General features: G+C 49.8%; 1 protein-coding gene across 3 annotated transcripts; it reads left to right on the top strand.

Annotated features, from left to right (window-relative positions):
• The first annotated feature begins 137 nt into the window (after positions 1–137).
• Positions 138–27,146, top strand: Nlgn3 (neuroligin 3). 3 transcript variants are annotated; one of them, XM_074063728.1, is made up of 8 exons: positions 138–289; positions 2,828–3,484; positions 4,117–4,176; positions 8,594–8,653; positions 10,265–10,414; positions 16,741–16,926; positions 19,774–20,563; positions 21,298–27,146. In XM_074063728.1, exons 2-8 carry the CDS (start codon positions 3,028–3,030, stop codon positions 22,139–22,141), a joined length of 2,547 nt encoding a protein of 848 aa, XP_073919829.1. In that variant the 5' UTR covers positions 138–289; positions 2,828–3,027; the 3' UTR covers positions 22,142–27,146. The 3 variants fall into 3 exon arrangements, with proteins under 3 accessions (XP_073919829.1, XP_073919830.1, XP_073919831.1); XM_074063729.1 differs by lacking the exon at positions 4,117–4,176; XM_074063730.1 differs by lacking the exons at positions 4,117–4,176; positions 8,594–8,653.
• The last annotated feature ends 802 nt before the right edge of the window (positions 27,147–27,948 follow it).

Raw genomic sequence — 27,948 nt, 5'->3', positions numbered from 1 at the left:
GAGAGAGGGAGAGAGTGTGAACAGAGTGCTCCTGAGCATGGTGTGTATGTATGTAGGGGGAATTGGGCCATGCCTGAGGACTTGAGCCATCTCTGGCACAAAAGGAGTTAATGGCAGGGACCGCGCCCCCCCATGTCCGGGCACGCGCAGCGCGCCCCCTCAGTGCGCGGGCACAGCAGCCAGGCTGCCGGAGAGCTGATCTCAGGATTCGGGTGCGGAGCCCTTGGCCTGGAGGCAATATGGGTGGTCCGTGGCCCGGTTCAGTCGCTTGCAGCAGCCCGGGGAACAGGTGAGGCCGCCTGCCCTGGTCTCTCATCCTCTTGCTGCCCATACCTTGCCCCCCCAACCTATCCCCTCCCTATCCCAGGATCCTCCACCCCCCCAACCAGTGGCCCCCCCCACCTCTCAGTCCTGTGTTCTCCATCGGAACCCCTGACCCTCCAATCTTTCCCTGCTTTGCTTCTCTCCACCTTCTCCCTAAATCCTGCATCCCTATCATCCTCCCACCTCCCACCCATGGACCTATTTCCACAGCCCAGCCCGCATGCTCACCAAAATACCCCTATCCAGGGCCCCCAGCCCCATTCCTGTATTACACATTGCCAGTCCCCCCATTCCCTGCAATGCAGCCCCATCCCCCTTCCATCATAGCATCTCATAGCTGGCCTCCCTCCCCCACTCTCTGCAGCCCCCCCACCCAATGGAGGCCTTTATTCTATCCTCCCCATTCCAGTGCAACTCCATCCTGTAATACCATCCCAAACCCTCATAGCCCCCAACACTGTAGTTCTCAATACTGGTCCATTCCTGCACAACGCCCCTCGCCCAATACCACTCCAACCCCCAAAGAGCCCCCAGATGCCATTCTCATCCCAGCATTTCTGCTTCCCACTGTCTTCTCCCAAATTGCAAGTTGGGCCAGAATGGAGAGCTTGGCCTTGGGAACTCACAGTGGATCCTAGGGTACAGAGGGCATTTGGGGGTCGGTCAGTCTAGGTGTTCACGGGGGAGGGGCTGCAGGAAACTGACTCAAAGGGGAATTTGGCATTTGGTGCGGAAGGGTTACTGGAGAGGGAGGCAACTCAAAAGGGTTAATGATATTCATGAGGTTGGGGTGGCATGGAGAGGGTTAATGGGGGGGTTGCTGGCGGGGAAGCCGTGTGAATGAGCGGTCTGTGCCCTGGAGTTGCCATGGAGATGGTGAATGGGGGGATTGTGTGAACTCAGCTGCGGACTATCCCCCCCATATACACACCCACCCAGTCCCTCCTGCCCCACCTCCCTATTCCTACCCCTTCCTTCCCCTTCCCCTCCTCCCCTCTGCCCAGGTGCATTCTGGGCAGTGTCTGGGATCTGCCCCCCCATACTTTACTCCCAATTTCCCTATTTCCTTTGATCCCCCACCCTGTAGTCACTTCGCCCGCCCTCCTTCCTTCTCCTTTTTCTCCTTCTCCTTCTCCTCTCCTACTTCTCCTCTCCTCCTCCTCCTTCTTTACACACACACACACACACACACACACACACACACACACACACACCCTCCTCCTTCTTTACACACACACACATACACACACATCCTCCTCCTTCTTTACACACACACACACACACACTCCCCCCCTCGTGGCGGTCTTGATTGCCGGGCGTTCCCAATCTCCCTCCCCCACCCCTTCAGCCACTTCTTAAAGGAACAGGCCCACAATCTCAGAAGGTGGGAGAAATGGGGGAAAACTAATGTGCCTGCTAGATGTGTGTGCGTGTGTGTCTGTGCATTTGTGTCCATGTGGGAGTGACTGTGTGTGCCGTGTATGTGTGTTGACTGTGTAACTGTGTCAGAAGGCCTGTGTGTCCATGTTGCTATTTCTGTTTCTGTCTCCACCTATGTGTCACCATTATGCTGCATGTGTCTAGGTATTTACCTATGCGGTATGTGTGATTATGTTTCAATAAGTCTCTCTGTGTGTCTCTGAATGTGTCACTCTGTGGGGCCCTGGTTTTGTGAGATGCTCTGTCTCCAATGTGGGACTGTATGAGGGGATCTCTGTGGGATTGGAATGTATGTCTATCTGAGTGAATATTGTAATGTCTGTGATCCTGGCTTGGTCTCTCTCACTCCCTCTTTGACTCTTTGTGAGTTTATTTCTATGAGTTTCTGAGCGTGTATGTCCACACTCTGTTGTTTATTTTGCACTGGACTAGCATCCACAATGCCTAGCATGCTCTCAGCAGACCAGGTTCTGCCCTCAGCTCTGGCATTTGTTGTGAATGAAGAGATAGCCAACAGAAAGGATCAAGGCTTAAGGATCTGGGAGTAGTGAGGGTTAAGAAGAAATGTGCACAGGGGGCAGGGAGGGTCTGGGAACTCAGGTGAATTGCCCTGAGGGTGGGGCATCCTCTGCTTATCTGCTGTTTTCCCTTCTTAAGAGCTGGTATCCTGGAGTGAGGTTGACAATCCTACTCTCTCCTAATGGGGAGGTTCCTATGTGGGATTAGCAGGTCCCAGGGGCTAGACAGCTCAGTGTTCACCCTGCATGCCCACAGACCCAGCTTTCCCCACCCCTACCACCACATGTTACCCTGGCTCCAGTGGACCCTGATGAACACCATTGGCTGTGGAGTTGAAGTTGGGGACTGCAAACTTGAAGTGGCAACAACTGTCACTCTAACCATCCCACATAGAATGGTTGTGACCAACTGTGGTTCTGACTGACCTGTGAGTCCCTGGAACCCTGCGCATGTGAGAACTCTCCAATTGTAGGAGGGCCCCAAAGACCAACTCTGCAGCCCTTTCAGATCATTTTGGATGACACATGCTTCCCTCTTTCCACAGGCCTGTCTGGCCCTGAAGGAGTTCCCATTTCGAAGCGGTGGTGCTTGGACGACCTGCTCTCTACGTTGTTGGGCACCTGTAGGTGTCCCTCGAGAGCTCAGTTTTGAGGTTCAAGTCAGTGTGGCCATGAAGGGGCTGCCTGTTGGGCTGATGCTGTGACCCTGGAGTCTGCCTCTCCTGCCAGTCCCCCTGCCCGGAACATGTGGCTGCGGCTTGGCCCGCCCTCGCTGTCCCTGAGCCCCACGCCCACAGTTGGCCGGAGCCTGTGCCTCACCCTGTGGTTCCTCAGTTTGGTGTTGAGGGCCAGTACGCAGGCTCCAGCACCCACAGTCAATACTCACTTTGGGAAGCTAAGGGGTGCCCGGGTGCCACTGCCCAGTGAGATCCTGGGGCCTGTGGACCAATACCTGGGGGTGCCCTACGCAGCTCCCCCAATCGGCGAGAAACGTTTCCTGCCCCCTGAACCACCACCATCGTGGTCGGGCATCCGGAACGCCACACACTTTCCCCCAGTGTGCCCCCAGAACATCCACACAGCTGTGCCCGAAGTCATGCTGCCAGTCTGGTTCACTGCCAATTTGGATATCGTAGCTACTTACATCCAGGAGCCCAATGAAGACTGCCTCTACCTGAACGTCTATGTGCCCACGGAGGATGGTGAGTGCTGTGGCCAGGCCCTCCCTGCCTCCTGCCTGCCCTGTTGTGTTTGTGGCTTGCATGTGGTTGTGTGCCCTTGCATGTGGTTCTGTCTGTCTGTGAAAATGCTTCTAACCATCACTCTGCTTGGCCTCCCCATCCCCCTCCCTGTTCTTCCCTCTCCCAGCATTGTCCAGCTCCCATGTGTGAGTGACACTGTTGCCAGAAGGGGCCTGGCCAGGCCTGGAAGCTTTGACAGGTCTAGGTCCAGTGCTGGATGGGGGTGTCCTGGGGGAGTATGGGTCACTGCTGGCAGCTGCCCGCGGGAGGATGCTGGCTCCACCAGGTCCCCCATTGCCATTCCACCTGCTTCAAAAGGTGGTAGGTGTGTGTGGCCGAGGGGGCTGGGTGCGCGTGGGGGGCGGAGGGGCAAGCCTAGTGGGCAATGCTTAGGTGCCTCCTCTTTCACTAGCTGATGCCTCCTCCCGCGGGGGTCACACTAAGGTAAGTGACAGAAACAAGGAGATGGTGGGACAGGCTCTCTGCCATGTGCTGCCTGCAGAGCAGCTCAGCTCTTGGGGCCTGGGGGTGGGGGGTGCATGCCCCTGGGCAGAGGCCTCCTGTTATTTTTTAGTTTTTTATTCATTTTACAGTAAAGCGGATTTCCAAGGAATGCGCCCGAAAGCCCAACAAGAAAATTTGTAGGAAAGGAGGTAGGTAGCGAGCTGGCGGGGAGGGAGAGAGAGAGAGAGGGAGGGCTGCCTGCCCACGTGCCCTTGCCCCTGAGGACCCAGCCTTTCTTCAAGTAGCCCAGGCTCAGAGGGCAGCGAACAGGCATAAGGCCCACATCCTTCACAGGAAGGCCCTGGCTGCTTTGCAGGGAAGATTTGGTGGCCTAAGGCAGGTTTAGAGCAGAAGCACCAACCCCATTACTTCCAATCTTCCCAGTTCCAAATTCCACCCAAAGTGTGTACCAAAAACAGAGCCAGTGGCTCTCCTGATGGCACCTCAGGAGAAACTGTAGGCAGCCAAAACAGTGCCAAAGGCTCCACCTTTTCTCGCACAGAGGGATATCATGAGACCATCCCTCCAGTGTCCTGTCCTGGATTGAAAGTCTATACTCAATTCTTCCCCCTGAACTTAGAACAAACATGTATACACAAATTCAGTTACTTCTTTCAGACGCACACCAGGCCCCTGTCTCACTGCCTCTGGTCAGAGTCTAGCTGAGAGACCCAGGCTGCTCTGGTAGCAGAACTTGGTGGGGGGGATGTCTTTGGTGGCAAATTTTAAATCTACTTTCTTGACAAGAGGAATTTGTTCTCCTGTATAGTAATTCTTCTTGCCCAAATACCACTTTATGTTTTCTGCAAAGTGCGCTTGTATTTACCTCATAAAATCCTCCCCACAACTTAGGAAGCGAATAGGGCAGGAGTCAGTATCCCAATTTTACAGATGAGGAAACAGGCCCAGGGGAGTGACTTGCTGCTGCTTCAAGGCCCTGTTGCTGGTCTGTGGCAGAGCTGGGACCAAAACCTGGGCCTCTTGACCCTCAGGGCATGTTCTTTCCACTGTAGCACATGGAAGCAACTCCCATCTGGCCATTCCCATCTCCCCAGCTCAGAAAAATGATGAGATGTGGCTGGGGCAAGCCAACTCAGAACAGTCTAAGGAACAGTTGGACAATCTCAACCTGATCTCTACAATCCTTTGGCTAAGCTTGGAGTTTGTTTTCCTTTGATGTCCTAGGGCAGGGTTTCTCAGAATGGAGCCATCAGGATTCCTGGAATGGGATGATGTCTACTGAATAAGAATCTCTTGGGACAGAACCCGGAATCTACATGTTGAACACGTGCCCTGAGTGCTTTGATGCACGCTGGAGCATGCAGTGAGACATGAAGCCCTAAGGACCGTGTTTCAGCCGTCTCCAACCCAGCCCCAGCCCTCACACACAGTAGGCTGCCCGTGCATGGCTTTCATGTGAATGCAGGAGCGCTGTGGTGCTGCTGGAAGAGGGCAGGTCTGGGAAGCAGGAAGCCTGACAAGAGCCCCAGTTGTGTTGCAAACTCACAGTGGGACCTAGGCCAGTCTTTTCCTTTAAGAACCTGTTTTCACAACAGAAGGTAGAAGGAGACCATTCTAGCCTTAACAGTCTCTTAGGACTGGGGGCATGGCTCAAGTAGTAGAGTATTTACCTAGCAAGCATGAGGCCCAGAGTTCAGTCCCCAGTACTGGGGAAAAAAAGAAAAAGAAAAAGGAAGAAGAGGGTCTTTTAAACCTGCTCCCATGAGTTACTTGGCGGGGTGTGGTAAGAGGAGGAGATGACACTATCGTTAACCATCTCTTAGGAAGAATGACCTCCCAGGGCTCCAGTAAGAGCCTTCAGCAGGCCAGTCCAGCCCTGAAACTTTGGCCAGAAAGTCAACTGGAAGCTGCCACTCAGTATGAGTATTTACCAGTTGCAATTGTGGATAATAGGCAAGGCTATCATCCCAAGGTTGTTGGGATGTGAGGTAGAGGAAGGATTTAGAAATAACTAAAAGCCTAATCGTTACTCTGAAGAAGCTCCTAACTTGGTATTAAAACACAGCTGGAGAGCTGGTGGAGTGGCTCAAGTGGTAGAGTGCCTGCCTAGCAAGTGTGAGGCCCTGAGTTCAAACCTCAGTACAGTCAAAAAAAATGCAGCTGGGGTCAGGTGTGGTGGTCCACACCTGTAGTCCCAGCTACTAGAGAATCTGAGACAGAAGGATCTCAGTTTGAGGTCAGCCAGGGCAAAGGTAGCAAGACCCTGCCTCAAAAACAAGCTGGGCATTATAGCATATGCCCGTGGACCCAGCTACTCAGGAGATGGAGGTAGGAGGATCACAGTCCTAGGCCAGCTTAGGCAAAGTTAGCATGAGACCGTACCTGAAACAAAACTAAAAACAAAAGGACTGGGGGTGTGGCTCAAGTAAGTGCACGGTCCTGGGGTCCTGGGTTCAACCCCAGTACTGCAAAACAAACAAACAAAAAACTCAGTTGGTTTCTATAAGCCCCACAAGCCAGTCTAGGAAGTGGGCTTCAGACAGGATGGGGGAAGGCATTTGGTCATTTAGTTGTTCAGATGAGTTTCCTATCACCTGCTGACCACTCGGAACAGTTACAAATCTTTCCTTCTTGGGGAGACCCATACCTAGAGGTCATTAGGGCCATGATGTGAACAGGTCAGGCGAAGCTGCCTGGGTGGGATTCTGCATCTCAGTGTCTGGGTGAGGCCCATGCCAGCAAGGAGTTGCTCATCAAGGGCCAAGCTGAACAAGGCATCTGTGCAAGGGAGGTTGGGACAATGTAGCAACCCAAGGATACTCTCAGAGTGGGGCAAAAGTAGCAAAGTGAAGGTTTTCCTGGGGAAAATCTGCCCTGCCCCCACCTCTAACACTTTAGGAAGAATCCATGTCTAGGAATGAGTGAGTCCTTCAGTTTGGTGGGCTGCCTGCTGTGTGGGGGGTGATGTCCATGTTCCATCAGGGTTCTGAGGGTAGTACTGGCAGGTGTTTAGCTAACTTGTTAAGATGGTGGGTGCCACCGGAAGTTCAGGAAGCTGGAGGTGGTTTCTGCCACAAGGATGTGCTCTTGCTCTAGCTGAAAAGCCATTTTGTAGTATGAGGGTGGTTCCAGTTTTGATTAATAGCTAGATGGAAAATCCAGTCACCAGAGCTCAGACCAGCTGAGAAAGAGGGCTATGTGTGTGAGAGAGAGAGAGAGAGATTTGCTTCCTCCAGACTGAGGGTATCTGGTGTCATGGACGCAAAAGGGTAAGACCCGGGGTACCAGTAGAATTACCTGTTTCCACACACGGACCAGCATACAGGCAGTAGTACTCTCTCTCTCCACAGCCATTCCAAGATGCACCTCTGGTCTCCTCAGAACAGGAAGGAGAATTGGTGCCAGCCTACCCTCAGGTCCTAAATGTCTTCTCCCTTCTAGTTTCTTCTCTTCTCTCATCTCTTTGACTTCCCTCCATGCTCCATCTCTCCTCTCATCTATTTTTTCCCTTCCCTTTCCTTTCCCCCATCCCTGAAAGGTGGCATGGTGCAGTGGAAAGACCATAGGCTTTGGAGTCAAGCAGACCTGGGTTTGATTCTCACCTTTAGCACTTCCTAGCTGTGTGATCTTGAGCAAGTCACTTTACCTCTTTGAACCTCAGTTTCCCCATCAGTGAAACAGGAATAAGGATGATGCCCACCTCATTTGGGGTACAAGGATCAAACAGTATGACAGAAGTAGGATGTCTGGCACGTGGTAAATATTCAGTATATGGTAGGAACTATTTCCATTGTTCCCCTCTCTTCTCTTCTCTTCTCTTCTCTTCCCCTCCCCTCTCTCTTCTCTCCTTTCCTCTTCTCTTCTCTCGCTGTCTCTCATCATCCCTTTCTCCTTTCCCCTCCTTCCCCCTCTGGCTCTCTCTATATCTCAGAGCAATGCTTGCTGCTCTCAAGACTGTTCCTGTGGGCAGGAACCCCATTTACCATTAACCAGAGCAGGGGACCCCAATGGACAAGGCCAGAGGGAAAACTTCATCTCCCATTTTCTCCTGTGGGAATCAGGGTCAGCTGAGGCCCAGCTCAAGCCTGCCCACTGGGCCCCAGCAGCTCAGGCCTGGGGTCCCTGGTACATGCCTCTGCCCTAAGTACCTCACACTGATATCCACATGTGCTGGCAATGTCATCCCTCATCTTCAGTACCTGCCCCTGCTCTGCAGCTCAGCCTGCCTGTGTACACACATGCAGCCCCTTTCACCCAGAATGAATCCTTCCCAAGTGGGTATCTGGCCCTGTGCCCTGGCCCACCTGCTGCTACCACCTTCCTAACTGGGAAGGGAGTCGGTTGAGAGGGGCTGTTGAGGACAGGAAGGTGGGGCAGGGAGGGGCAGGGAGGCCAGCACAGCAGAGGCCTGCAACACCATCTTCCTGATGAAGGTCTAGGCCTCAGCCCACCCATTCCCTCAGTTCTTGCCATCCCTCCTGCCTGTCCTGGGCCCAGGCCCAGAGCTGGCTTGCTGGGCCACACTGCAGTCATGCTGTTTTTGAATTCTCTCTCTGTTTTGTTCTCTGTTCTGTGCTGTTGTGTCTCCCCGTGTCTGGTCCCCAGGATCCGGCGCTAAGAAACAGGGCGAGGACTTAGCGGATAATGACGGGGATGAAGATGAAGGTATTTGGGGGCTGCAGGGCGTGGAGGCTGGTGCATGGCACAGAGCCCCTCCCCTTCTCGATGGGGAGAAGCCCCGTCTGTCTGTCTGTCCGTCCGTTGGTGTGTTTCTGTTCCTGTACAAGGACGTTGGACTATTCCTCCGTCTTTGGCCTTGTTGGCCACTGGGAGTTCTGGGGTGATGGACCTGGCTGGCAGGAGCAGGGGACCACAAGCAGAGCCATGGGGAGGGCATCTTCCTTGCCCCTGGCCCCCACCTTCCCCCATCTTCTACAATTCATGGGCACCTGCCTCTAGTGAGCTGCAAGGAGTGTGGAGAGCAAGCAGGGCTAAGGAGGGTGGGGAGAGGCACAAAGGAAAGCGGATGGTGAGGGGAACGGTTGTTTCGTTGAAGAGACCTCTATGTCTCATGGGGAACGTTGCTCCTGGGAGAGAGGCCCAGCAGGATGGTGTACTGGGGAGCAAGACAGTGACAATCAAAATGTCCCCAGCCATCTTCCAGAAAGAGAGATGATCCCAGGGCCAGAGGCTGCCGTAGGTTTGGGAAGACCCAAAAGACCGTGGGCTAACATGCCAGGCTGAGGTCAGGACACCACAGCTGTCAGTAGATGGCATAAGATACTTGGGTGACAGTTGGACCAGCTTTCCTCCATGGGATAACAAGTTCCTTTGTTCTTCAGCGGAGAGCATTCCCTTCCACCTCCATACCCTGCTCCTGCCCCTTCATCTCAGAGGGGCCAGCCAGCTCAGGGGTGGGGCACTGATGCAGGGTAGGGTTGTGCTGGTATGGCAGAGAGAGTTGGTCCAGCTCACGGACGGACAGCTACAGACAGAGCTAATAGATCAGGCCCAGAGCCTTCTGACTGTCCCAGGCCCAACACAGACTCTGTGCTGCCCAGGCTTGGGAGCAGCCACTTGATGATGTGCCCTGACTGAATGGCCTCTGAGGAGGCTCCATCTTCATCTTAATGCTGCCTGGATGCAGGCTGCTCATTCTTAGTTCTGCCCCATCCCCAGGGTTACCCATGGAGAATGGGTAAATGGGCACACAGGCTGAGAAACCATGTCAATAAGGGCTCTCCCACCCCACCTCTGCCATTCACTCTCTTTTTCCCACATCCTTCCTTGTTCTCTTCCTGTGCCACCTTTTATTCCCACCCCTCTTGTCTCTGTCTGCGATGGGGGGCCAGCTGCTGCCAATGGCCGTTTTTCCATGTAACTGGTCTAGTCTTGGGGGTTTCAGGGCTCCCCGGCCCCTGCTCTCTAAAAGCCATATCAGGTCCCAGGACTCCTGGGTGCCCAGGGCAGGGACTCACCTGATGACACTAAGGGAACACTAGCCCTTGCTCTTCCTGCTGCCTCTGCTTCCAGAGCCCAGCCAAGGCCCACCAGTCATGGCTGGCTGCTTTCAGTTGGGAAGCACTGAAGTTCAACAGTCTCTGGCCAATGCTTGAGCTCTGAGCTAAGCAGTCCCATGAGTCCTGCCCTCAGGGATGCCAGTGGTGTCCTGGCACCTGGGATAGCTTTGCTGCCTGCACCACCCCCCCAGGGCTGGCGGGGGTGGGGGAGGAAGGGCATCCTACCCAGCCTGTGTCTCACCTCTTCTCTTTACAGACATCCGGGATAGTGGTGCTAAGCCCGTCATGGTCTACATCCACGGAGGCTCTTACATGGAAGGGACAGGCAACATGATTGATGGCAGCGTTCTCGCCAGTTATGGCAACGTCATTGTCATCACCCTCAACTATCGGGTTGGGGTGCTAGGTATGATTCTCTGGCAGGTGCCTAGAGGGAAGGGTGACTTCTCGAGGAGGGAAGGAAAGAATGCTGGGGAGTTCAAAGCAGGCTACCTTGATTTTCTAACTGGTGTTAATGACCATAATCAAAATGTTGCTATCCCATGACCCCTACCTAACTGCTGGGGTCTTCATCAGATCCCCTGGCCCCTTCTCAGAATATTCAGATGCCACTGGAAATTCAGTTCAAACTTCACACTTTCCCTTAGGTCCCATGCCGGGTCTCTCCTCCCACACTTTTGTTTGGCTGAGTTTTGTAGGGTCCATTAATTTTCTACTCTCCTGCCTTCAACTCTACCCACCCAGCCTCACATTCCTAAACACCCAATGCATACACAGTATCCCCTCTAGTCCACCCATGTGCACATACCCTTAGACCCATGCACATGCACTGATCCCCCATGTATACAGTTATTTCTCACTTGCCCCTCAAGACATATATGCACAAAGCTCCAGGCCCACATCTACAGACCCCTCACACATAAGCACATTCTCCTGCCAATCCATATGCACTCTACACAGATAGCCCTCCCCACATCCACCTACCCACACACTATACTCTCCACATCCTAGCTCCACACACACAGATTTCTCTCACCTTCCATACACACACACACACATTCCCATATACTCCTCCCTATATCTCTTTACCCACATCTAACCCTTATACACCCCACACACCCACACTTACACTTTCTCTTACCCCTATATTTACATCTTATACAAAGACCTGCACCGGGCACATCCACACCCAAACTCCACACGCCTTACATGTACATAGGTTCCTTCCACCTACCCGCACACACACATCCTCCTATACACTCCACTTTTACATCCACTCCACACACCCATATACTACACATATGCACACATCTGTCCCTCACCTTCCCCACGTAAGCACAAACCAATACGCTTCCTCCCTATGTGCTACAGCTCCCCGCACGTCCACTCCACACATTCACAACTACTACACACACCTCACATCCCTACACACATTCCACGTGTACAAATAGCCCACCCTCTACACATATATCCCCGTATACACACACCCATACACCTCCTACACACATACATGTATGCATACACACATACACGTGTATAAGCTCTTCCCACACATGCCCTGCATAAATACACCCAATACATACACCCAAGGATCACACACATACACCTAGAGCTACATCTATACACAAACACACACAAACACACCTGTACCCACCCCAAGCACCCTCCTGCTTACCCCTACACTTGCGTGCCCCATATATACATGTGTCCACATTCCTTCTACCCTCTCCACACATATATCCCCATTGACTTCTATCCAGTTACACACACACACACACCAATGCATACACTTACTTCCCAAATGCCTTTCATACACCCCCATAAGCTCTTCTGCCACATACTCTGCCATGCACATACTCATTTGGGTGATTGAGGCTGCCCCTCTACCCTGTACCTTCCTTGGTGACCACCAGGAAGTAGCCAAGGTCTTAAGGTAAACAAGTGGCCCTCAGAGAAGGCCACAAAGCATACAGGGCCTGTCCCCCCCCCTTCAGATGCTCATCCAAGCTTTGCATTCCTTGTAACAGTATGAAGAAGCCAACTTCTTGGCTAGAGGGTTTGTATCCTCACAGATCCAGTGGGAGTCTAGGCTGTTTGTCAGGTCTGTAGGCCTGGATGCTGAACCAGCAGTTAGACCTCACTTACTCCACGGCAGTTGGGGGACAGCACCTTATTTTAATTTGCACTGGACTATATTGCTTTGCCAGTTCCAATCTCAGAGGCCCTGGCACTGCATTTCACTTCTGGGTGGGTTTGTGCACAGAGCATGACAATCTCCTCTCAACTTATCCTTAATATTAAGTGGCATAGGAGGAAAGCTATTTTGGATTCAGACTGGAGAAATTACATTCCCTGAGAAATGCTGAGTCTGTGTCCCACTCAGTAGCTCCCAGGACACTGGGTATGGAGCATACAGTATATCTCCTTGGTCTCTCCACAGTCTGGTGGGCTTTGGATTTCATGGTTCTGCTCCTGCTCTTCTGTCTTTCTGCACTGCCTAGGACACCATGGCAAGACTCTTGTTAGATCTTCTGTCCTGTTGGGAAAGGGGATCTGAATGTCATGGTACCGTGAAGGTGGCTGTAACCCACACACTACAGCCACAAACTTCCTAAAGAGTAATGAATGCATAGACATAATCACATGCAGATACACAGACACATATACATAGTAGTTGATGACTAAAAGTAATTCTGCTCATCTCTTTTCTTAGAGTAATAGAAAATCTTCAACTCAGCTGCTTTTAAAAATTATAAACACAAAGCTCCATTCTACAAGATTTGCTGGAATATACAGAGAATACTAAGAATGTGCTCCAGTTCCATGTTATTAGACCAGCTAGGAATGGATGAAAAGAGAGAGTAGAAGAGCGGGAAAGTGAGGAGAAAGTAAGAAAGAGAAGAAAAGGACTGGGGAGAGAAACGAGGATGAGTGCACCATGGAGAAATGAGGCAGAGAGGAGGCAGGAGAGACTCAGGATTTCGGTGTCAGTGGGGAGCTGCAGGCTGCACAGAAGGCTATCACCTGTAAGCACCGTGTATGATATCCTGATTTGCTGATTACTCACAACCCTTCAGCTGCTCTGATTCTTAAGCTTCTATATTAGAAGTTCTTAACCTTTTGGGGGCTCTTAGACTCTTCTGACATTCTAATGAAAGCTATGGACTCTCCCCCAAGACAATATATGCACACACACACACACACACACACACACAGAACTTCACAGGGCTGGTAATGTAGCTCGGTGGTACAGTGCTTGCCTAGCATAAGCAAAGCCCAGGGATGGATCCCCAGCACCACACACATACAAAAAAAATAAGCACAGATCCCCCTGAAGCTCATCCAGTGGAACTCAAGCTAAGAATACCCACTTTACATCCTCCTCTCATAGAATAATCAGACTAGTGCATCTAGGGAGGCAGAAATATTATTCTTTGGGTGTAAGCATTATTTGATGATTCAAATAATATTACCCTATACTCAGAAGGAGTTATCAACTGAAATTTGGTCAGAAGTTTCCCACCACTTCCTGTGTACCCTTCAGTTCCTGTTCTGGAACACAAATATAATCAATAAGCCACTGATTGCATTCTGGGTACATACAAGATGTTTTTGTCTCTTGGCACCAGATGTAGAACATGGGTTTGTCCCTGACACTCGGGGATTTTGCTGTGTATTTGAGGCTTTATTGTTTTGTTTTCCAAAGCATCCCAGAACAGGTGGCCAGTCTGGGACCCCAATTATATGCATTCAGTCACTCTCCCTCCCATCAGCTTCTCCTGAGAACTGAGCCCAGACAGTTCACACTAAGGAGTTTCTCTAGACATCTTGGTTGATTCATGTTTGTTGAAAATATCACAGACTAATCCATGGATCTCCTCCAAGGCAGATGAGTAGCTATTATTTGAGAAGCCCCCACTGGGCTTGGGGCCAACAAAAGAAAAGGATTCCAGCAAGCTATAGGAGGTGGACATTCATGGGGCTGAGGAAGTAGGGACTTGCCAAGTTTCATTCTGGGTTCCAAAATTAACTTAATCCTACATCCTTGTTCAGATACCCTCCAGGCAAACTGAAAACCTGGTAAACTTCAAACCTTGAGTGACACAAATATCTGATTTTGGTACAATCAGCCAGATTCCCCCATCTTCTGAAAGCAGCTTACCACATACTGCAGTACAAACCTGGGCCCAGGGAGACGGGCTAAGATTTATTCCGACAGTTTATGGAGCTGGGTATTTCAGCCTCCATTTTCACGTGGTTTCTGGGGATGGCCAAGATACTGGGGGACTAGCAACAAGTGGCTACTCTCCTAGAATGGCAGGTTTTGTGTGCTCCTGGTCAGTCATGCTCACCACATCATCATCTTCCTGAGTCATTGGACACAGTACTCGAAACTGAACTCCTCTTGTAGTAGGGATTGTTGGCATGGCACCGTCCACATGCTTCAGTGCCCCTTATGTAGGAAGCTCATGGGAGAAGAGGTAGGGCCAAACCCTCCACCCAGCCTTTTTGGGCCTTTGTTCCTAACTCAGGAAATTGGTCCATGTTGGGGGAATTTACTATATCCAACTGCAGGCTTTTCCTGCTGATTAGAACAGACATCTTCAATACATTTCACTGAATGATGCCTTGGCAAAAGCTGAAGCCAAGTCTGCTAGTGCCTAGGTGAGAGAAAAGGAGAGGAGAATGTAGGGGGAAGGTAGAGGAGGGAAGGAAGACTAAGAGAAGCACATCATGATTTTTGCCAGAGGGTCTCAAGGTTTAGGCAACTGAGTTGGGTCTTGGTCATCTTGCAGGAGCAGCAGCTTCAGTTTCTTTCCTTCTTTTTGTGGTACTGGGAACTGAATCCAGGGCCTTGTGCATGCTAGGCAAGCACTCTACCACTGAGCTACATTCTCAGCCCCAGCTTCAGTTTCTTAATGGGCCCCACAAAGGAGAAGCTGGACTCCTCCACTCATCCTCACTCAGGCTTTCTCTAAACCCTTCTTTCCTCATCTGCAACCTGGGACTAAAGAGGACTTGTGGCAAGTCCTGGGAGGAATAACTAGGTACTTTAACATACTTAATTGTACCAAAGGTAAATTGATAACACACTTGAAGAGGACAAGATGAGCTCTTTTGCAGAAGCTAGGTACAGAAGGACTTGAGAAAGGCAGTGATCAGTTCTTGTGCCTGCTAGAGTCTATTTGAATTCAGCCTCTGCCTGAGGACTACCAGGACTTCCAGGGAGCTCTCTATGAACTGTGGGCACCTTCTCCAACATGATCTCGCACCAAGTTGATTCCAGATGCTGTGAATGAGCTTTTAATGGTGGACTCAAAGAATACTGATCCAAGATGGGTTTCTAATACATAGGAGCACTACAGTTACCCATCTGAAAAGGACCCTTTCTCAAGCCTAGGGCAGAAGATGGAGCCCAAGGAACCTAAGGATCAGGAAAGAGAGATGAAATAAGGCAGCAGGATCAGTCTAAAATGGAAGCAGGGCGGGAGGGTCGGGGGCGGGGGGGGGGGAATATGGGGCATCTCTGTGGGATAGCCAGCAGGTGGGCGGGAAGGTAGTCTCCATGGTAACAAGTCTCCACAGCAGCAAATCCCAGCAGGTGGGTGGGAAGGTAGTCTCCATGGTGACATGTCTCCTCAGCAGCAAATCCCAGTGGGTGGGCGGGAAGACCTGTTTCTGTGGTAACGCACTGCACTGACTTCCTCATTTCTCCACCAGATGAAAAAGATGGTCTAACCCAGTGGTTTCTCAACTTTAGCAGACATCAGCATCACCCAGAGAGCTTGTTAAAAACAGATTTCTGGCCAGGCACCGGTGGCTCACACCTGTAATCCTAGCTACTCAAGAGGCAGAGATCAGGAGGATCGCGGTTCAAAGCCAGCCAGGGCAAATAGTTCTGCAAGACCCTATCTCGGGAAAAAAAATTCACTAAAAAGGGCTGGTGGAGTGGCTCAGGGTGTAGGCCCTGAGTTCAAGTCCCAGTACAGCAAAAAAAAAAAAAAAAAAGATTTCTGGGCCCCACCCCCAGAGTTTCTGATTCATTAGGGAAGTGAGGACCTGCCCTGAGAATGAGGGGAAGGGTGCCATCCAAGGCCCTGGAAAGGAGTGAAGATGGACTGATTTGTATGGGAAGGTCAAGGAAGGTTTAGGAATTGTTGCCTTTTGGGATCTTCATTTCCTCTACTGAGCAAAGGAAGAGGGAAGAAGTAACTGTACAAATAACTGTGCTGGGCTTATGCTCATTTTATCCTTGGTATAACCTATGAGGTATTTTCATCCCCATTTTACAGATGAGAAAACTATGGCCCAGAGATTTTAAATAACTTGCCAAAGGCCATGTGGCTAGGATTCAAATCAAGGACTATCTGACTCCAGGGTCCCTGCTCTTTTCTCTGTGTCATGTTCCCGGAAAATACATCAGAGCAGAGGATGCTGAGTTCCCACCATTTGTGGGTCCAGTAGTTTAACTCCCAACTGAAGGAAGCAACCACTTCAAATGGTCTGTCCCCTCCTTTCAAACTGGTGGGAGGCAGGGAGCCAGCCCTACCTATATTAATGATGATGGACCTTGCAGAAAGGAGCAGTGCTTTATGTTAGAGTGAGGTGGGAAGAGCTACAGGGCTGCATGTTCATCTGTTGTAACTCACCTCCCCTTACTCCTGCCTGCACCCTAACCCAAATCCTTCATCCCTCTGCCTTCACAGTCCTCATGCCCTTTGTTGAATCTAGGTTTCCTGAGCACTGGAGACCAGGCCGCCAAGGGCAACTATGGGCTTCTTGACCAAATCCAAGCCCTCCGCTGGGTGAGTGAGAATATTGCCTTCTTTGGAGGAGATCCCCGCCGCATTACTGTCTTTGGCTCAGGCATCGGTGCATCCTGTGTCAGCCTCCTCACACTGTCACATCACTCTGAGGGTGAGTAGTTCTTGGGGCAAAACAGACTAGCCCAATGCTGGTTGTGCACCTTTGAGCCTCAGGCCTTCCAGGTTCCATAGTGCCCAACTCCATGTCCCAGAAGCACCCAGGGGAACCAGCCAGCCCTCTTTCACCAGTTTGGTATCCCTTCAGGAAAAAGTAGAGGGGAAATGTTTCTCTGGGGGAAGAATTACAAGTCCTAATGTGAGAGAGGGAAGGAGAGAATTCTGTTTACAACCTAAGAGGGTAAGATGCTCTTTCTGATGTGGGACTCTTAGTTGGAAGAGTGGCAGTAGAATATGCCTCTCTCTGAAGGGACAATAGTTCTTTTTAGACAGGAGAGATCTTTCAGTATGGGAAGGACACATTACTTCAGAATCAAAATCTAGAACGGAGATTAGTTTGTAGGTATAAGAAACATTCAATGTCTGCCTTTCTCTCTGAAGAATGAGTCTGTACAAGAGGGGAAATGGTCTTGAGTGGGACATGGATTCAAAATGAGAATCCCTGGCCTGGGAGGTGGGTGGTGGTTTCTTCCTTCTTCCTCCCCACCCCAACCCCTCTTCTTTCTTCTTTCTTTTTTCTTTTTCTCCTCCTCCTCCTCCTTCTTCTTCTTCTTCTTCTTTTCTCTCTCTCTCTCTCTCTCTCTCTCTCTCTCTCTCTCTCTCTCATACTGGGGTTTGAACTCAGAGCCTTGTGCTTGATAGAAAAGCATTTTACCACTTGAGCCATACCCTCAGCCCTAAGGTGAGCTTTCTCTGAGGGACAGTGGTCTATTACTGGATTGCAGACCTCCTGGGTTTCACAACCCACCAAAGGGAGACTCATTTTTAGTTTCTCTCCAGTGAGTCCTTCTACTAATGACCTTTCCAAGGGACTGAACAGGCCCTGTTTTGCTCAGCAAGGGAATGTTGTCTCCACCTTTATTTTTTTTAATTTCTTTATATTTTTTGGCAGTACTGGGGTCTGAACTCAGGGCCTCACACTTGCTAGGCAGGCAATCTACCACTTAAGCCATTCTACCAGCCCTTTTTTGTGTTAGGCTTTTTCGAGAGAGGGTCTCAGGAACTATTTGCCGGGGCTGACTTTGAACCGTGATCCTCCTGATCTCTGCCTCCTAAGTAGCTAGGATTGCAGACAAGAGCTACCAGCATCCGGCTCATTCCACCTTTAGACTATAGAGAACATTCTATCTCTAAGAGGTAAAGCTGAACTTCTTATGAAGAAAGATATCCCTGAAATAAGTGCTCTTTTCTGAAGTAAGGAAATCTGTGAGAGAGGACGCTTTCTTTTTCACTGACATTGACCCCATGAGTTAGTGATTTTTCTCACAGGAAGACTTGCAGACTCTCTTTGAAGAAGACCTGTCTCTGAGAGAAGAATCACTTTCCCTGACCTAGAACTTCTTTCTCTGCCCCTCCGGAGACTACCCTGGAGAGGGAAAACTAAGGTGGGATTCACATCTCTAAAGAGAGAGAATGGGGGGAGGCTAGAGTGCTTGCCTAGCTTGCCTGAGGTCCTGGGTTCCATCCCCAGCACAGAGAGACAGAGAGAGACAGAGAAAGACAGGAAGGCAGAGACAGAGAAGAGAGGAAGACTTGTTCCTCCTTCCCAGCCCATTCACCCCATAGGGTGGCCTCAATCACAAAGGAATAAGGTATTTTATGGCCATGTGTGACACATCAGGAAGGCAGAGAACATGGCAGTAATCCTCCATTTTTCTTCAAAGAAGGGTGAACTGATAGGTTGTGGGGGTGGCTGAAGAGAGGATCAGAGCCTCCTCTCACTGGAGACTCTTTTCTGGGAGGAGAAAACCTTTCCTGGAATGGTGCTTTGCTCTGTATCATAGGGGTCTTGTGTGTCTGGAGATCTGGCTTCTTCACAGATTTGTTCTTTTGGGCTGGGAATGTAGCTCAGTGGTAGAGCACTTGCGTAGAATGTGTGGGACTCTGGGTTCCATCTCCAGCATGGCAACAAAACAAAACAAAAACAAGATTTGTTCTTTGTGCCTTTCTATAATTGTCTCATGGAGAATCAGGAAAAATGAGGCTCTCTAAGTAGTAATCTTTATTTCTTTCCCTCTCTTTCTGCCCATGCAAACTGCCTTTCTGTTGGAGCAATGGAATTGTACGCCTGAGAGCCAAATTCTCCCTTGGAATATCAAGTCCAGAGAGAGAGTGACAACACTTTTTTCCTAGAGGAAAAATCCACTTCTTTTTGAGGTTGGGAGGCTGGGTCACTCTCAGCTCAGGGGAAATCTGGATATGCTATGTCAGTGGCCTCAGCAAAAGGGAAGTCTCTGTGGGGACTCTAGACTGGGAGGGCATGTGCCTGGGAGACTTTCAGACCCCAAGGCCTTTGCCCTTGGGATCCTTCTCCCAATCTCCCAGAATGTGGGGCTCTCTTTTGCCTGCATTTCTCATCTCTCATGAAAAAGACCCCTTTGTGGCATAAGCGCCAGCTCCCTGGTGGTGCGCTGGCACAGAGCTGGACCCAGCTGGGCAGGAAGCAAGAGGGAGAGACAAGGAGTGATAAAGAGAAGGAGCATAAGGAGGCTGATGTCTGGGACCCAATAGGTTAATTCTCCCTGGCATTTCCTTAACCCCCAAGCTACCAACCATTGCACCAGAACAGGGAAGCAGTGGAGAAACCAAGGAGGGAACCAGTCAAGGAAAGAGCTCGGCAATTCCTCCTCTGGTCCTAGTCCACATCATCCCCTGCCAAAAGACTTGTTCCTCCTTCCCAGCCCATTCACCTCATAGGGTGGCCTCAGTAACAAAGGAATGAGATATTTTATGGCCATGTGTGACACAACAGATCTGACCCAGTGCCACCTATCTTCTGTAGGGCTTTTCCAGAGGGCCATCATCCAGAGTGGCTCTGCTCTGTCCAGCTGGGCTGTGAACTACCAACCAGTGAAGTACACCAGCCTGCTGGCAGACAAAGTGGGCTGTAATGTGCTGGACACTGTGGATATGGTAGACTGTCTTCGGCAAAAGAGCGCCAAGGAGCTGGTAGAGCAGGACATCCAGCCAGCCCGCTATCATGTGGCCTTTGGCCCTGTGATTGATGGTGATGTAATTCCTGATGACCCTGAGATCCTCATGGAACAGGGAGAGTTCCTCAACTATGACATCATGCTAGGTGTCAACCAGGGCGAGGGTCTCAAGTTCGTGGAAGGGGTGGTTGACCCTGAGGATGGTGTCTCTGGCACTGACTTTGACTATTCCGTCTCTAACTTTGTGGACAATCTGTATGGCTATCCAGAGGGTAAGGACACCCTGCGGGAGACCATTAAATTCATGTACACAGACTGGGCAGACCGTGACAACCCTGAGACCCGTCGTAAAACACTGGTGGCACTCTTCACTGACCACCAGTGGGTGGAGCCCTCAGTGGTAACAGCCGATCTGCATGCCCGCTATGGCTCGCCTACCTACTTCTATGCCTTCTACCATCACTGCCAGAGTCTCATGAAGCCTGCTTGGTCAGATGCAGCTCATGGGGATGAAGTACCCTACGTTTTTGGTGTCCCTATGGTAGGCCCCACTGACCTTTTCCCCTGCAACTTCTCCAAGAATGATGTTATGCTTAGTGCTGTCGTCATGACCTATTGGACCAACTTTGCCAAGACTGGGTAAGGAGAAAATGGGGTGTTTTCTTCTTTGGGACCCTGGCATGCCCTGCCCTCTGCTCCTCTATCTAACGTCTTCCATCATCTCCTTTCCTACAATCTTCCCCAAATCTTGCTTGTTAACTCCTTCATTTCCCTTCCTACCACCCCTTCTGGAGATTTTGTGCCATTTTCCCTTCTTCAATTTTTTGTTGAAGGAGCTGAGAGTGTAGCTCAGTGGTGGAGCACCTGCTTAGCATGCCCAAGGAGCCCTGGTGTCCAGCACCAAAAAAGAAAAATTATGTTAATACTCAAAACCTTATTAGCATCAGGGCTGAGGCAGTGAGTTACTGGCACAACTGTGAGATTCAAGGTTAGCTGTCAGAGGCCATATGAAATGGGACTAGAGTCCATTCAGAAAGAGCCCTTTAAAGGGCTCTTAGCAAAACTGGTCAACTGAAAAGATTGATAGGTGCTCAGTAGCATGTGAGAAGACAAAGCATCTACATAGCCTGATGTCAGTGGATAAGCACAGGGAAGAATGAGACAGCTTCCTTGATGCCTGCTGAGGGTACAAGGAGCTCAAGCCCTGGGGAAGAAAGGGGGTATGGACAGAGGGTGGGACCCTGAAAAAGATGGAAATGGTGGGAAGTTTTAGACTGGGGAAGAGATTTATGGGTGGGTGTGAGAGGAAGGAGGCTGGGCCCTTTCCTTCTCCAGGTAGAGTGGTGACCCCAGATTTCCATGTGGTATTTCAGGGACCCCAACAAGCCCGTCCCCCAGGATACCAAGTTCATTCACACCAAGGCTAACCGCTTTGAGGAAGTGGCCTGGTCCAAATACAATCCCCGGGACCAACTCTACCTTCACATCGGGCTGAAACCAAGGGTCCGTGATCATTACCGAGCTACTAAAGTGGCCTTTTGGAAACATCTGGTGCCCCACCTGTACAACCTGCATGACATGTTCCACTATACATCCACAACCACCAAAGTGCCGCCCCCAGATACCACCCACAGCTCCCACATCACCCGCAGGCCCAACGGCAAGACCTGGAGCACCAAGAGGCCAGCCATCTCCCCTGCCTACAGCAACGAGAACGCCCAAGGGTCCTGGAACGGGGACCAGGATGCAGGGCCACTCCTGGTGGAGAACCCTCGAGACTACTCCACTGAATTAAGTGTCACCATTGCTGTGGGAGCCTCACTCCTATTCCTCAATGTTCTGGCCTTTGCTGCCCTCTACTACAGGAAGGACAAACGGCGCCAGGAACCCCTGCGGCAACCTAGCCCCCAGAGGGGTGCTGGGGCCCCTGAATTGGGAGCTGCTCCTGAGGAGGAGCTGGCAGCATTACAGCTGGGCCCCACTCACCATGAGTGCGAGGCAGGTCCTCCCCACGACACACTGCGCCTCACTGCATTGCCCGACTATACCCTGACCCTGCGGCGCTCCCCTGATGACATCCCACTCATGACCCCAAACACCATCACTATGATCCCCAACTCCCTGGTTGGGTTGCAGACATTGCACCCCTATAACACCTTTGCTGCAGGGTTCAACAGTACTGGGCTGCCCCACTCACACTCCACTACCCGGGTATAGCTCTAGCCCGGAGCACAGCTCATCTTTTGGCTCCCTCCCTCACACACACACACACACACACACACACACACACACACACACACACCCTCACACACACGCATCCTCACACACACACATCCTACAGCAGACCCATCTGCACAGACATAGACAGATGTGGACATGCACCCGCATGTACAAAACCACAAATTCTGAAGTAAACCTGAGCAAACCCTTCAAATGGGGACACAAAGGAGTCCTCAGTAAACCGAGGACCCGTGGAACAGCAGCTGAAACCAGCTCCCTGAGCCTGACCACAGACACTCCTGGGGGGACCGAAAGCAACAGCTGGACACCCCCTTGGTGCTCGCCTTTGACCTCTCTCGGAACTGCACCATCGACCAACTCCAGACTTGGGAGCTTTAAAGAGCAGAATAGCTCTTCCTCCCCCAGACTTGGTCTTTTTTCTGGGTCTTGTTTTTGTTGATTTTTTTTAAAAAAAATTTGGAACAAGTGCTTTTCCAACCCAGGAGTGCTAAGAGGCTCTGAAAAGGAGAGCTCTAAGCCCAGGTCTATCTGGTTCTGGAACCTCCAGTATTCACACAATCAGACCAAGGAAAAGGATCCCCCAAAAGAAACAGATTCAAGCAAGACCATGGGGTGAAAGGAGGAAGGGGCTAAGGATGGATGGGGCTGGAGGGCCATCTAGGAGAAATTTCCAACCAGCTCTGTGTCCCCGTAAAGGGCTGCAGAGCCTGCAGGGTGACATGCTTCTTCCATAGGCCAGCAACATTGGCCTGGCTAGACCAGGGGACCCTAGGCTTGGTGAACAAGGTACTGTGGAAGCCATGTTATTATTGGGCCCCTTGGTATATAATCTGGGTTCTGCCTCTGCTCTTGGGGAAATGCTATCAGAAATTTGCCCCATTTTCTTTAGTCTCTTTTGTGTCTATCATTTCTCTTTCAAAAAAGCGGTGTTTTTTGTTGTTGTTGTCGGCTTTTTTTTTTTTTAAAGAAAAGTTCTTAAAACACTAACGGAAACCCATGGAGTTTGTCCTTTGTAAAAATTTTAAACACAGTGTCTTGATATAAAAATAAAAAAATCCAGTTAGCACTCCCAACCTGCCTCCCTTGCATAGGCCTTGCCCCAACAGCCCTAGAGCAGGGCGCCCCTGCAGGCTAGGACTCAGGCAATTGGGACTGCCCTGCCCTACCTTTGAGCTCATATAAGTCTGGGCTGCACTCCACTGGCCCCTGGGCCTCCTGCATGAAAGCCTCTCCAGATCTTAATCAAGTTGCTGTCCCCATCCCCGCCCCCCACCCCAGTGCTCTGGGTTCCTGCAGCTGAAGCCTCCTCCCAGCACCTAGGGCCTCCTAATGAAACAGCAAAAATAATCCTTCCTTCCTCCTCTGTACCAGCTGCCTCCTCCTCCTCCTCTTCCTCCTTTTCTGCTGCCATCACTACCACCCTGCCCTCATCTTGGTCTGGGGCTGGGAGGAGACTTAACCTCGACCTCTGCCACGCTGCTGTTCTTTCTTTCCTATCTAAATCCAGTGTGTGAAGCATCAACCACATGCACTCCCTGGCCTTGGGTGACTGACAGAGCAGGGCCCCCCTTCCCCAGGATGCTTCTTTCCTGTTCTGTGAATTCCAATTGGAGAAGTCATTAAAGCCCTGGGGAGATTTCCCTCCAGGATTGTCATCAATGGCTCCCTGACAACTGGAGGGGGATGGATTCTGGCTCCACAGGGTTAGCATCGTGGTATTTGCTATTATTCTTGGTGACTTGAAGGACTGAACTGAACGTGGAATCTGCTCACCAAGTGGCAATTGGGCAGGTTTGCTTGATACCTCAGAAGCCAGGAATAGAATTCTTCAAAGTGACCCTGACAAAATGAGGGAGCTAGACCATCACAACCAGGACAGGACCAACACGTAATATGTACAAAATCCAGAGCCCAGAACTAATATACTAATAAGGTGCATGAGACAGAGAGATGGGCCCTGATCAGCGTAACACACATATAGTTAAAAGAAGGACTGGGGAGAAGGTGCGCAAGTGGAATGAGTTCACAGTTTTAGAACTGCTGTCCTCCCTCCTTCCCTCTCTCCCTCTCTCTTCCTTCTTTCCTTTCTTCTTTTCAATACTAACATAGATACTAGCATATAGTGACAAAAACACAGCATGGAGGTGCCTAGAAGTAATCCAAGCACTAGTGTTAGAGGTGATTGCAGAGTCATCTAGTCCAACCACTTACTCTATAGTTGGGGAACTGGGCTCCCCAAAGCCCATCACATTAGTGTTAGAAACAGACCTATAATACAACCTAGTAATATATGATCCTTCCCACAGTCCTCAATTTGTTCCACTCTACCTGCCATTGATTATGCCTTCCAAGCATGAATGGGTCCACCCTTGGTCAACACATTTCTAACATAGGTAGAAAAATGGAGAGAGTCTAGAAAAAAGCAAAGCAGTATGCCAAAGGGCTGGGTGGTGGGGTTGTCTTTTTTTTATTTAGAAAGGAGGCAGATGTAACATTCAATGGTTGCAGGGCACCTATTCTGTGACAAGTGTGCTATTACCATCTTCAAAATGTGACTCCTAAGAAAGGACAGAGCTGCATTCTCTCGTGACCTGTGTGTTCCATTTCCTCTGAAAATGATAGAGGGGAGGAAAATGGGATCAAGGGAAACCCAAGGAAGGACTCTACTGTGGAGAGGAGATACTTCTGGGCACCCAGTAAGTCCTCAATAGCAGTTGCCAAATGGAATGAATGGCTACTAAGGAATGTACCAGTATCCTTCATCTTCTTGAAAGCAAAGGACTGGATTACATCATCTTTTGAGGTCAACTAAGTCTTTATTTTCATGTTCCAACCTTCAATTGCTCCACTTCAGATATTTCCAAACTGAGCCTACCATTCTGGGAGGGGGAGCCTCAAAATTAGGAGGTTCTCTACATGGAGGAGATTTAGACATTGCCTCGTCAACGTGCCATAGCAAAACAAGCTCAAATCCTATTAGGGACCCCTCGGTGATAGATTACAGTTGATCCTCATGCCTTTGAAAAGCCTGGGTAGAAGAGGTAATATCCAAGACTGGTGGGATTTCAACCGAACCAACAGTCCATTCTGTGCTTGTTTAGATTGAGGTTCCCGGCCCCCTTGCAGACCATCAGCCCTGAGCCCAGCGAACAACCCAGCTCTTCATTTGAAGAGCTTAGGATACACTAGGATTTTATTCCCCATTGTACAAATCATTACTGTCTACATTAGTTTCAGCCTGCATCCCTAGATTTATCTGATTTCTATTTTAGTCCTTTAAGGAGCTGGACACAGCTATCTTGGGATCTGAATTTGTAGTGTGTGTGAAGGGTCAGAGGTTGGTCACTATGGAAATCTCCATAGAAGAATGGTTACTAGGACTGTAGGCCTGGCCCTGTGCTACTTTATATATAATAAGGGATGGAAGACACCCACTTTGGGGTGCATACTGTCAGAAAGACAAAACTGAACTACGTTAAATGAGTATGTGTATGTGACCTCAGTTGTCTGTAAAAGTTACAAGGACAGGAGAAATTGTAGGAAAGGCTATAGAAGGATGGAAGGGGGAGTAGGCACAGCATGGAGATGAGGCCTAGGTATGCTTGAGGAGAAGTGAGGGGACTGGCCTGACCAAAATAGAAGCTTCAAGTTTAACAGGGGAAAATGAGATTGGCAAGGTGGGCCACAAAGATCTTTGTCACAGCAAAAGATTTTAGTAGTGCTGGATAAGTGACAGGATGCCCTGAATGAACTCTTTTTACTAATGGTTTTCTATTGAGAAAACAAAACCTCCTGAGCTCCACTTCTGCTCCTTTTCTTCTGCAAGGAGAAGGCCTTTCAGAATAGAAAGGACAAGGTGGATGCCCAAGAGAAGATCCTGAAGGCAGTGTAATCCCAGAGAGCCTTCAGCTGCTCAGAGAAACTCCCATCTCATCATCTGGGTCAATAATAGCCTACAGCACTTGGAGGACGTGCAACTCAGTTGCAGGACAACTGATGACAGCCTTGAAAACCTTATGGAGAATGGAAGAGATGTGTGCTGCTGCCTAGAGATGGACAAATGTGGCCCCACCATCTTACAGATGAAAAAAGATTAATTCCACAATTTTAGATCAATAAGTATGGTTCTGATGGAGGGGAGGGAGATGATTAAAAGGATCATTGAGAAGCACTTACAAAAGGAAGTGAAGGATTGCTTGGTCTCTTCATGGATTCAGGGTGAAAAAACCATTTCCCACTCAGCTCATTTCCTTTGATAGGGAGCTTGGCTGTGTAAATAAGGAGAATGTTACACCCATAATCTGGAGTTTGACAAAACATTCTGTCCACACTCTTGGGACAACACAGAAGAATGCAGGATGAGTAAAGGTAAACCTAGGTGAGCTCTTACCTGCTGAGGTAATTACACACAAAAGGGTTCTGTTTTAATGTCATTAGATCAGATGTACAAATTACATGAAGCTGGTAAACTCCCTTATTTGAATTCCAAAACGTAACAGCATGAGTGTAGCATATGAGAGAGATGGCATACAGGGTTTCTAGAGTAAATCAAAATTTGTTATGAGTCTAAAGCATGGTTTGGTTGCTATGAAACTATTGTGACCTCGGGCTATATTAATAAGATTATATCATTCAAAATAAAGAAGGTGATCACCTTGTGTTACTCTGCACTGATCAGACCACAGCTGATGCCCTCTGTTCAGTACCAGACTTCAAGGGAGATATGAACAAAGTATGTCCAGAGAAAGAGTGGATTAGAGAATCCCTGGAGAAATTTGTATACTGTTGGCAAGTCATATGGGCTGGGGGAGGGGGACAGGGAGGGAGAGGAAGCTGTAGATTTGTTCTGTGTGACTCCAAATGCTCCAAGATCTAATGGATGGACGTTATAGGAAAGCAGATTTGGGTTCAACATAAGGAAGTTGCTCTTTTACTTTTCTTTTTTATAATGAAAAATTTTAATAAAAGTTTCAGCTCATGATTCCAGCCTCTTGAAATCCTTTGAAGTTTATTATCAACAGTTTCAAAATCAGAGAAGAAACAAATTCCCTAATCCCAACACCCTAACAGTATTTTGCTGTGTTTGGAAGGAACTTTCTAAAGATTAGTAGTACTCTGCAATTAGAATGGACTGCCCAAAGGCAACTCTCTGTCACCACAGATAGTCAAGCAGTGACTGGACAACCACTCCATGTGGCTGATGCAAAGGCAACGAAAGTGCCTGATAAAGGGCTGAACCAGATGACCTCTAGGCTTACTGAGATCTTATGATACTTGAGCTGGAAGGTCTCATGGTAAAGTATTCAGGGAAATATTTCTGGAGCAGAGGTGCAGGGTGGGCCGGAGGAGGAGGAGATTGGAAGCAGAGATAATAACTAGTTAAGAGGTACCTGCTCTGAGGGCTTACAGCTATTTTCATCTCCATCCCCGCCCCACACTTGAATTTCAAAATTATAGTGTCAGAAACAGCCTTACCAGTGGCCTAGCTCCCCTCCTTTATGATCTGATGCTTGATTCCCTTATGCAACCTCTTTGCCATGCAGTTATCTTGCCTCTATTTAAATACCTCCAGTGATGGGAAAATCTTTCTCTCAAGGCCAACCATTGCATACTAGATCATCTTGAACCATTATCAAGTTCCTCCTTTGGTTGAGTCAAAGTCAGTTTCCCTGTAGCACCCACCCTTTGCTCCCGTCCGTGCCCTTTTCTAAAGCAAAACAAAGTGAATACCTCTTCTATGTATTTGAATAGTGGATCCCACACCACCAGCACCATCCTGTTCA

This window comes from Castor canadensis, chromosome X (genome assembly GCF_047511655.1).
Source record: "Castor canadensis chromosome X, mCasCan1.hap1v2, whole genome shotgun sequence".
NCBI lineage: Eukaryota > Metazoa > Chordata > Mammalia > Rodentia > Castoridae > Castor > Castor canadensis.
This window is presented reverse-complemented; position numbering and strand designations above follow the sequence as displayed.

Coding starts and splice junctions, on each gene's coding strand:
- Nlgn3 (XM_074063728.1), top strand. CDS start 3,028: ATGTGGCTGCGGCTTGGCCCGCCCTCGCTGTCCCTGAGCCCCACGCCC. Junction 10,415..16,740: donor CTATCGGGTTGGGGTGCTAG/GTATGATTCTCT, acceptor TGTTGAATCTAG/GTTTCCTGAGCACTGGAGAC. Junction 16,927..19,773: donor ACTGTCACATCACTCTGAGG/GTGAGTAGTTCT, acceptor TATCTTCTGTAG/GGCTTTTCCAGAGGGCCATC.